Source organism: Quercus suber, unplaced genomic scaffold, assembly GCF_002906115.3.
Source record: "Quercus suber isolate HL8 unplaced genomic scaffold, Cork oak 2.0 scaffold_15, whole genome shotgun sequence".
NCBI classification, from domain to species: Eukaryota; Viridiplantae; Streptophyta; class Magnoliopsida; order Fagales; family Fagaceae; genus Quercus; species Quercus suber.
In genome coordinates, this window is record NW_027069480.1 from 123,559 (window position 1) to 135,162 (window position 11,604).

An 11,604-nucleotide genomic window follows, 5' to 3' on the forward strand; every position below is an offset into this window, starting at 1 on the left:
AAAATAGTTCAAATTGTTGGGTTAGCATAAAATTTTTTATAAGCAATGAGTAATTGGATCATATTTCCTTAGATTTTCATGTTACGTTAATATAACATAAAATGAGTATACCAATTACCCCTCCACAAGTTTAGGATATTACTACATTTTCAATATCACAAGTATTTAAATTCTTCGTTGTATATACCTTATATTTTGTGGAAAAAAAAAAACAAAAAATGACCCTCTAAAATGTTTTGCATGGTTGGAACAATTCAGAAATGTTTAATTAAATAGTTTTTAAATTATCTGATGGTTGCTGCAGAATTGATATATATTATATACATTTGATCAAGTCAAGAATTGAACCAATATTAATTAATTTAATAAGTACCCCTCATTGTTTACGTTTTAGTTTTTAATCAATGCATAAAATTTCCTTAAAAAAATGCATAATATATATATATATTTTTTTTTTTTTAATATATATATAATGCCATCGGACTCAATCAAAAAAAAAAAAAAAAAATTTGCGATTGGACTCACCGTTAAGTGGTGGTGGTGGATCGGCATTGAAATCGGCGAGGTGAGCTCTGGGTTTCTCAGATCGGGATGTGGATCGGACTCGCCGTTGAGTGGTGGTGGTGGAACGGCGTCGAAATCGGCTCGGTGACGTCTGGGTTTCTCGGATCGGAGGTGGATCGGACTGCGCGGTTATGAGTGGTGGAGGATGACTTCTCTCGGCGTGGTCTCGGCGTCGAGCTCCGGTGTCTTCTTCCTCAGATGGTCTCGGCGTGGAGGATGTCTTCTTCAAGTTTCTTGGCTCTCTCAATGTCGCCAGCGTTTTCTCTCTTTCATTTCTCTCAATCAATTTCTTTGGCTCTCTCTGTTGTGTGTTTTCTTCTTCTGTTTCGTTCCCAATCAATTTCTCTCAGAGGCTCTATGTTGTGCGTCTACTCTTGTGTGCGTTTTTGTGCGAGACCCGGAAATGGTTTGAAGGTAAAATAAAAGCGTAAAACCATTTCCGGGTCAAAGGGGAAAATATGGTCAAAGTGAAGCCATATTTTCCGGAAATTAGCATTTCCCTTGCCTTCCAAACACATGGGTCAGGTGGTAAATGATTTCCTGAAATCATTTACCACCAAAACAAACGGACCCTAAGACTCAAAAACTAAAATAATCAAACTAAAAAAAATTTAAGATACATATATTGATTAACTATTTATTGCTATCTTACCAACCCAATACTTCTTGCAGTGCACATGGACCAAAAACTACCACCAAATTCTCTTAAATAAAGGCATAAGAGGTTTTTTTTTTTTTAAATTTATTTATTTTATTTTATTTTAAAGAAATAGCTTCATCTTCATCTTTTTAGGCTCAAAAGAAAAGACTGAACCGAAATAGTATATTATCGATTGATTGAGATCAAGTCCAATACCCTACGAATGGTTAAGATTGATAGTTGCAAAAGGCAACTTTCAATCTCAGCCATTAATTCAAGAAAGTTAAAAGAAGTAAAAAATGAAAGTTAAAAATATGAAATTAAAGTGAAAAAAAAAAAAAAAAATTTGTAAGAGGAGATAGGTGAATTGCACCCAATGCACCATATTCTAATCCATTGCCGACCACCATTGTTGCACGAACATTCTCCTGTGCCTCCCAAGCAAGGGAGTCGATTCTGTACCGTATCGGCAAGCAAACCAGTACATATAACCCCCCCTATTTCATACCGGAAAAAATACCGGCTGTACCGGCCATGTACCGGCCAATTTCGGGCAATATCGGCCGGTATAGAAAAAAGTTTTTTTTTTTTTTAAGTTTTGTAATTTTTGAATTTTTGTTAGGGCAGAATGGTAACTTATTAATATTATTTGTTTTCTTAGTATGCAATGGTAACTTTTAAGCTTTCTATTTTTTATATTGTGTTTTTTCTTTTTCTTTTAATTGATACTAAAGTCTAAAACCATGAATAATTAGTTCTGAATTGAGGAAATGTTTTATCCTAAACTTTTATATTTATTATAATACACACACACACACACACACACACACAGATATATATATATATATATATATTTTAATTTATAAATATAAAAAATAATCCTAAACTTTTATATTTATTATAATACACACACACACACACACACACACACAGATATATATATATATATATATATTTTAATTTATAAATATAAAAAATAGCGGTAAACCCGAAACGGTACACTGGTATTGATCGGTATCCGAAATATATCGTACCACTGGCCAAACCGGTACGGCCTCCGGTACGGTATTGACTCCCTTGCTCCCAAGTCCAGTCATTCATACCATCACACAGAAAGTCTACAAATACAATGATTATGGTTGAGACTTTGATATTGTTTTTCGACCAAAACAAATAAAAAATTGCAGATTGATGTTTGGACGGTGCATATGAGCAATGCCAATGCTTCAAAAACATAATAATTTTCATAAATTTATATATATATATATATATGTTATAATAAATATGTTAAAATAAATGCCAAAGCGGAATCATAATGTAGAGTAACACAAAAATACAAGGGTTACGCAATTCAATCTAACAAGATATGTTCAATAAATAAACCCTTAAGAGCTATATTTGAAGTACAAATCTATAAAAGCCTAAACTTTAAACTAACTATAGTTAATAGATTTGTAACACAAATAAAAAATTTGACTTGTACACAAAGTAAAACTGGGTTTGAGCATATATTATTTAATAATTAATATATCTCTAACCATATAACACTTAAATCTAACAGATTTTTACTAGATCTCATCTTGGTCCATTTGGTGTCTGACATGAAACTTGGCTTGGTCCTATCCTATCTATTATCTATTATTAAAAGGACTTATCATTAAATATTTTGTGAAAAACTTATATAACTTTTTTTTTCCTGAGAAATTTATATAATTTATAACTATACTGTCCATTTCAAACCATTAACAAGACCCCACGGATATTCAGCATTTTTTTTTTTACCCCTATATTTGTTCAAAAATATATATACATGGTTGGATTCAAGTTAAACCTAGTATAATTCTAAGTTATGTTACATCACTCTATATTTATTTATTGGATGCAAATTTTAACAAATTCACCATTGAATTATATTATCTTTTTATAGTCTACATGCTTGCAAAGTTTTAAGATAGTTTAAGATCAATAACTATGTCATCAGGCATGTGTTTAAATCTTAAGATTTTGCATTTAAAATTCTGCATAAAATATGGACTTCTAGATCAAATAGTAAGTGGCATTTAATTGACACAAAACTTGATAAAAGTTATTAGATAATATAACATTACTTATGTGGCGTTTGGTACAAGGTAATTTTAGACATGGCAAAACGGGCGGGTCGGGTCAATCGGGTTGCGGGTCAAACGGGTCACTGGTCAAAAACGGGTTAAAAATGGGTTCAGGTCAATTAGGTTGTGGGTTGGGTCGGGTTGGGCCGGGGTTGACCCGTATTTTTCACATGATTTTTTTTTTTTATAAAGAAAACAACATGTATTTGTCATTTGGATAGTTATGCAACAAATTATTTGATGTAAAATACATTATTTTGAATTCACCACTTATATTAAGAATGAATTCAATTAAACTTATTAATACTTATTCAATAATTTTAAAATTATACAAATTCTAACATTGCTATCTAAAACAAAATAACACAAAGATAAGTAAAACAAATACACAAGTTTTATTTCTACACAATATCAGCATTCCAAAATATAAAACAAAATTACAAATGACTTATTAGATAATTCATTTGATAAAGAATAAAAACATATAAGAAATTTACAATCTTGAAAATTAATTTTATAATTTATTATCAATTGTGGTTGGCACTCTATTTCAATTGAGATATACATTAAAGTTTGATTGCTTATTTATTTATACATGGTCTCTTTTATGAATATCATATCATTATTAAGCAACATACACTGTAGGAAATATCATAATTTATTTTGAAATGCAGTTTATTTTTGACATAAATTGTTAAAAATATAAGTCTAAGCATTCATAATTTGATACTTTGGCTTCACGATTTTCACACTTGTGAATGTTTCTCACACATGTTTACAATTTTAAATCTATGTTTTTTAACTCTACTGTAATCAGATTATCTTGGCATGTACTTTACTATTTGAAATCTAAAAATCTTTACTCATTACAAAATGCTTAACCATTTATCTTTAATTAATTTGCATGCAGTTATGTAAATGTATCAATTATTTCCTTAAAACTCACAATAAACAATTAAACCAATATTGTCTTAATTTTACTTTTTTTTTCCAAAAAAAAAATTTAAATCGTTTGGGTTGGGTCGCAGAGTCGAGTCGGGTTGACTGCAAAAACATCGGGTCGGGTCACGAGTCAACCTATTTTTACTCCAAGTCAAAAAAATCGAGTTCGGGTCAGGTATTTTTCGGGTCGGATCAAGTCAGAATTTTCTGACCCGTTTTGCCATGTCTAGGTAATTTTTTAGGATTTTCAAGAATATTTAAAAATTCTCATGTTTGGTTGCAAATCACACCAGGAAAGATGCTAGGAGAATCTGGATTCCTCCTTTAAACCTCTCTCAATAGGAATGTGGATTCACTTTAAAACAGGTGGATATCCAATTCTCAAATTTAAAGGAAATTATATTTTTAATAAATTGACAATTTTAACTATTNGTGTGTATATTGCTCAACAAATTATTAATAGTTTATATATATATATATATATATATATATATATATATTTGGTTTAGAGGGTGATTTTTTTTTAAATGACTTGATAGTTCACATTCAAATCTAAGGATAAAATGAGAAAAAAAATAATTCATTTAATTCTTAAAAATTTTAAGAGATTCTCAATAAAATCAAATATAAAAATAGCTACAATCTTAAACATTCAGGTTATAAAGAACCAAATTTTTAAAAATCTGAATATTAAGAATAATGTGAATTCTTCCATCTCCATTAGAGTTAAAGCAAAAGACAAGACAAGACGCCAAAATGGATGATATTACATGGGCCCACACACCCGATATGCTGTCCACGTCACAGCTAGTTTTTGGGCAAGGTGCGTGGCTCCTTCGAAATGAATCAAGAGTGAGATGTGTGCTGACATGACACATGATGTGGTTTGTCTGTGTGGCATGTTATGTTTCGCCGGCGCACCCACACCATTGCCAACAAGGCTAGTCTTTATCGCGTTGTTGACCAAACCCATCTTGACACGTTTGCACTTCGTGGCTTCTATAGTCGGTCGTTGTTTACAAAGATCAATATCTAAGAGCATTCACATCAGCATGTGTATTTTACACATCTATTTTTACACTAAAAACCTACTTTTTCTATTTTACACATTCACTTTTACAAAACACCTACATCAATTCATTTATTTTACAAGTTATTCCAATAAAATATACATTACACTCTATTTTTTTATTATTTCTCACCAACTACTCCCTCTTAAATACGCGCCCTCTCTCTCTCTCTCTCTCTCTAAACCCATTTTCTGATTCTCACTGTCTCACTGTCTCTCTCTCCCTCTCTCCATCTCTCTGGCCTTCCTCCCAAATCACAAAACGCCGATCCCCTCCACTTCGCTCCGACGCTTCACTCCACTCCGACGCTCCACTCCACTCCGACGCTCCATTCACATCAGCTTCGCTTGCTTCGACACTCCACTCCGCTCCACGGAGCTTCGCTCCGACGCTCCACTCCGCTTCGTGCCGATCCGCTCCGACGCTCCACTCCGCTTCACTCGCTCTGATGCTCCACTCCGCTTCGCGCCGATCCGCTCCGATCCGCTCCAATTCGCTCCGCTTCGCTCCGATCCGCTCCGCTCCACTCTGCTTCGCTCCGATCCGACCCGATCCGCTCCGATCCACCAACGCCACATCTCCGATCTAAACTCCGCTCCATCAACGAGCTCCGATCGTTCCAGTCAAGCTCCGATCAGTATCTTTCTTGTTTGTCTGTGTGGGTTTGCTTGTGTGTGGGTGTGTTTGTGTATCTCGTTTTTTTTTTTTTTTTTTTTTTTATTGTTGAGCCCGGAGAAGAGAGAGAGAGAAAAGGAGCGAAAAAAATTAATAAATTAATCTATACACGAGCTACAGTAACCGTGTAAATTTACACGGTTACTGTAGCTCGTGTATAGATATAAACGATTTTAGACATTTTTAGAGGAACTGATGCAATGTAATTTTGAGCCAAAATGTGTAAAATCAGTTTCTTTTTCTATTTTACATGATTTTACATTAACTGGTGTGAATGCTCTAACCTGACTTGTCTCTACCTTTCTATTTTTTTATTTTTAATCATCTGGGGTTATTGTTTTCATTTTACACACATCAAATATGTTATCTTAGCTTATGATACTGTTTTTCACCTTAATCTTTGGCTTGTTTTCATTTTGATTTTTTACTTTAAAGATTCAAGTTCAATTCCACATTTATAATGTGACAAGATAATAAAAGTTGAAACTTAGGAAATATTTGTAAACAAAAATGTAAAGAGATATTACTTACTCGTACTCATAGCAGTCTTGTAGTTTAATTGACATATTTTTATGTACAAAATTCTTGAGGATTTAAAAGAAAAATAGTTCAAATTGTTGGGTTAGCATAAAATTTTTTATAAGCAATGAGTAATTGGATCATATTTCCTTAGATTTTCATGTTACGTTAATATAACATAAAATGAGTATACCAATTACCCCTCCACAAGTTTAGGATATTACTACATTTTCAATATCACAAGTATTTAAATTCTTCGTTGTATATACCTTATATTTTGTGGAAAAAAAAAAACAAAAAATGACCCTCTAAAATGTTTTGCATGGTTGGAACAATTCAGAAATGTTTAATTAAATAGTTTTTAAATTATCTGATGGTTGCTGCAGAATTGATATATATTATATACATTTGATCAAGTCAAGAATTGAACCAATATTAATTAATTTAATAAGTACCCCTCATTGTTTACGTTTTAGTTTTTAATCAATGCATAAAATTTCCTTAAAAAAAATGCATAATATATATATATATATATTTTTTTTGGATGTGAAAACTAACAACTTTATTAAGAACTAGCAAAAGAAAGTACATCATTTGAAAGGGCTTGTTCTAAAAAACAAGGACTCTCTTCCAACCAAGTAAAAAAATCAACTATGCACTTGACATGTTTAGCTAAAAGATGAGTCGATCTATTGCCTTGACGACAAACATGAGAAAAGGAAACACTTCGAAACTCCCCACAAAATTCCAATAAACCTTGCACCACCGAAGCCATTGAAGATGGAGGAGAGGACAACCCCAGAAGTGAGCGAATAAGCACCAACGAATCACTCTCTAGAATGAATTCCTGAGTCCCAACGTCCTTAGAAAACTACATCCCAGCCTCCAAAGCCTTTGCTTCCATCTCAATTGCCCCCAAAGTTTGCTGCTTAACGTTGCAACTACCTGCCCATACGCATCACGGACTATCACCCTGATCCCAACAACTCCAAGATCTGAAAATGTAGCGCCATCAACATTAACCTTATATGAGCGACCCAACGGAGGAGACCAAGTTTATCCCTGGACAACTAAACCCGAGGAAGAGGAAGGGAGGTCTGAAGCTGCATAAAGTTCATCTAAATTTTGCAAGGCCCATTGCAACAAAACGGTACCAAATTTTCTAGCGCCACCAAGACGAACTTCATTCCTATTATGCCACAACACCCATGCACACGTCCCCACCTTAGCAGCAAGCTCGAATTTGGGCACAGTTATTTTTGTGATGAATTAAATTTAAACAATAATGAGTCATAGGTCATGAACATTAAAGTCTCATTATTTTCTATGGACCTAACTAAATATTGCATATTCAGCAAAAAAAAAAAAAAAACTAAATATTGCATGAAACATGACCGTTAACTTTTTAAATGTAAATTTCACCGTCATTATATTATATTATAGTTTTACCCCAAAAAAAAATTATATTATAGACCATACAATAGATTCTCCAAAAAAAAATTATAGACCATACAATAATAATATGGTCCAGTTGGCAGTTAGCTATTGGTTAGTATGGTCCGGCTTAAATTCAAGTCGAGTGTAGCCAAGTATTTCGAGGTTGGTACCTGGAAAGATCCTGGCCGTCCAATTGACAATCCTGCGCGGGAAGAAAAGGCAACTACTCTGATGATAACACGCAAAAGCTGCCTAGTCCACAACATTGGCTTTCCTCATATGGTCCAATATACCCTTCTTTTTTCTTTTTCTCTTTCCTTTTGTTTTGCTTAAATCCTTAGAGCATTCACATCCGTTCTTCTAAATTTTCTGTCTATTTTACACGAAAAAACATATTTTTTTTATTTTACACATTCCCTTTTACAAAACACCCACATCGGTTTATCTATTTTACACATTTATTCAATAAAATATTCATTATTTTATAATTTTTTATTATTCACTCCCTCACTGCCCCTCTCTCTCACAGACCCACAGCCACCATCACCACCATCATCGCCACCAAGCCACCATCACCACCATCATCAAAAACCAAAAGCCAATTAACCCACACAGATCAACCAAAATCAAAGAAAAAAAAAAATCAACATTAGATCAACCAAAATCAAAGAAAAATCAACATCAGATCAACCCCAATCTCCACCCAAAATCAAAGAAAAATCAACCATCATCACCACCCAGCCACCACCACCACCATCATCAGAAACCAAAAGCCATTAACCCACACAGGTCAACCAAAATCAAAGAAAAATCAACATCAGATCAACCAACACCGATCAACCCACACAAAGAAAAATGAACACCGATCAAAACGCCATCGTCTCCACGCCTCCACACATACCCAGATCAACCCACAACCCAAATCAACCCAGACCAAGCAAACCCACACAAACCAAGACCAACCCACACCATAAACTCAGATTAAACCACCATTGAGACCTCCCCATGTTGCTGCCATCGATCATCGATCCAAACTCACACCGCCACCATCGAGACCATGCCACACGCCACGTGCTGATCTCACCACGTTGTGACCCACAGTGCTGATCACGCCACGCTGTGAACTCCGATGGCATGCTTTGAACGAGAGAGAGAGAGATGTGAGAGAGGGAGAGAGAGCTGAGGATGAAAGGATGGAGTGGGTTTTTTGTGAGAGAAAGAGAGAGCGCAGCGCCTGAGAGGGAGGAAGGTGAGAGTCAGGTAGAGAGGAGAGAGAAAAAACTATTAAAAAACTAAATACACAAGCTACAGTGCCCGTGTAAATTTACACGGATATTGTAACTCATTGATAATTTTACACAAGTTTACACACTTTTAAACGGACTGATGTGGAGTATTTTTTAATTCAAAATGTGTAAAAGTGGTCAAAATGTGTATTTTACACATTTATAAAAGAGCTGATGTGAATGCTCTTAAACTTTTATATTTTTTTGTTGGTCAAGAGAAATAAAATAGACACAACTTTTGTCACAAGTGTGATTGTGAATAGTGAAAAAAAAAATAGATTCATGTGTAAAAATAATAGTTCATTAATCACAGTTGTACTTGTCATTAAGTTGTGATAAAATATGTGATTATAAGAAAACTATTTTACTTCTTTTTTTTTTTTTTTTTACTTACCTTTAGTATTTTTTTTTTAATTGATATCTCATTTTATTTTAATGAGAAACTGCTACATTACACACTAACTAAATAAAATGTGGAGATTAAAACTCACCACCACTTGCTATTCTGTGTTTAAAACAAAAAGACGCCTCTAATTAAAAAAAAAAATATTGGAAGTAAGCCAAACCCTTTTTTTTAGAGATTTTCAACCCATGATGTTTGCTCCTAATAATAGCTCTTTATCATTAGATCAAAACACCAATCAGTTTTTTGTGTAGGCGGAAATTGAGCTCCAAATCTCTTATTCAACTATCAGAGATTTTACTAGTTGAGCTAACTGGAACCTACATTTTACTATATTATTGGTAGAGCTATATTTGTAAAATCTCCCAAAAATATCATTGAAAATTATTTTGAACATGGTACAAAAGAGTTACAAACCGAGATTAAGAAGCTAAGTGCACGTGTCTGTGTGTGTATATAAGGAAGTTGGTCTCAATTTTTTTACCAGATTAATCTATTCCCTACTCATGAAATATCACAAAAATTCTATAGACCAATAATGTAGTGAATTGAACTTTAGAGCCTACAAATTTACGCCACACTTCAAACCAAAAAACCTATTACTCAAATCCCCTCTGGGATAAATACAAATTAATACTCCCATTGGCTTCACACGGTAGGGAGCTTCAAAAATTGTTTTTACATCTTGGGAAACTTTAGAATTTTTATTATTATTATATATATTTTTTATAAAAATTCAAATAACTACTTTCCATTGAAATAACACAAAGAAAAATCAATTCTAGAAGGTTCTAGTTCTAAGTCCTGACTTATGAGCTATGACCTTGAAGAAAAGAAACCGTTGTATACTTTAGGAAATTTTAATACATGTCAAAGATGGTAAAAATCAATTGGATTCTCCAAGATGGCTTTGTTTTGTTTTTATTGTTTTTAATGGAGATCTCGTACTTTTTAATATCAAAAGGTAAAAATAGAAAGAAAAGTTTTTTTAAAGGTTCTAGACATGGTGTCCACATTATTGTTTCCAAAACTATGTTTTTTCCCAAACCAAAAGACAAACAAACCAACAAAAACATCCACATGTGAAAAATGAAATTAAAAAAAACAACAACATATATGCAGAGGACAATATTGTCAAAAATATAATACAAAATTGGTACCATCTCCCTCCAATCCAACTTCCTCACCAAACTGGTCAACAGTAAATCAAAAAGACTTAAAGTAACCAATTTCCCAACTTGTGTTTCTAAAAAGTTATAATAATCCCATAATTAATTATAAAACTTTCCTAAGGCTATGATTACATGTTAAAAATACTTCCATTTATTTATTTATATATTACTATTAAAAAAATTTAAATAAATCTTTGTTCCATTCTCTCTTACATAAATCTTAAAGCTCAAGTCTCTCTGCCCCTTACAACCTTCTCAAGACCTAGCTTTCTTTCAGTTTCAGAATTCTCAGACAACCTCTGCAAAAATTCATGTGTTTTTTATCTTTCCAATTATACCCTTCAATTCCTTAACATATTTCCCAACCAATCCAATTCTCAAGCTCAAAACCTTTTTTTTTTTTTTTAATAATAATTTTCTGTTTTCTTCTTATTGAATCGGGGCGACCCAGATGGGTCCGATGGAGGATTCTCGGGAGGGCGAGTTGCTTCTGAGTCGGCTCAGTGAGTCGACGAAGGCGATCTCTGAGTTATCGGATTGCCAAAACGTGTGCAAGAAGATGTATGGGAACTTGGTTCGGAGAGCGAAGCTGCTGAGTCCTTTGTTTGAGGAATTGAGGGACAGTGAGGAAGGGCTTGACGATGACGTGGTTAAGGCTTTTGAATCGCTCAGTCTCGGTTTGGATTCTGCTACCCAACTTCTCAACTCGGTCAACGTTGGCAGCAAGCTCTATCTGGTACTTTTTCTTTGCCTTCTCTCTCTCCCTTTTTTTTTTTTTTTTTTTTTAT

General features: G+C 33.6%; 1 protein-coding gene across 1 annotated transcript in view; it reads left to right on the top strand.

The window, feature by feature from the left end:
- The first annotated feature begins 10,994 nt into the window (after positions 1–10,994).
- The window catches only part of LOC112036264 (U-box domain-containing protein 14), a 3,765-nt gene continuing 3,155 nt past the window's right edge, over positions 10,995–11,604 (top strand). Inside the window, exon 1 of the mRNA XM_065781444.1 lies at positions 10,995–11,552. Coding sequence (XP_065637516.1) covers positions 11,268–11,552 — 285 coding nt within the window. The 5' untranslated portion in view covers positions 10,995–11,267. The remainder of the gene's footprint in view (positions 11,553–11,604) is intronic.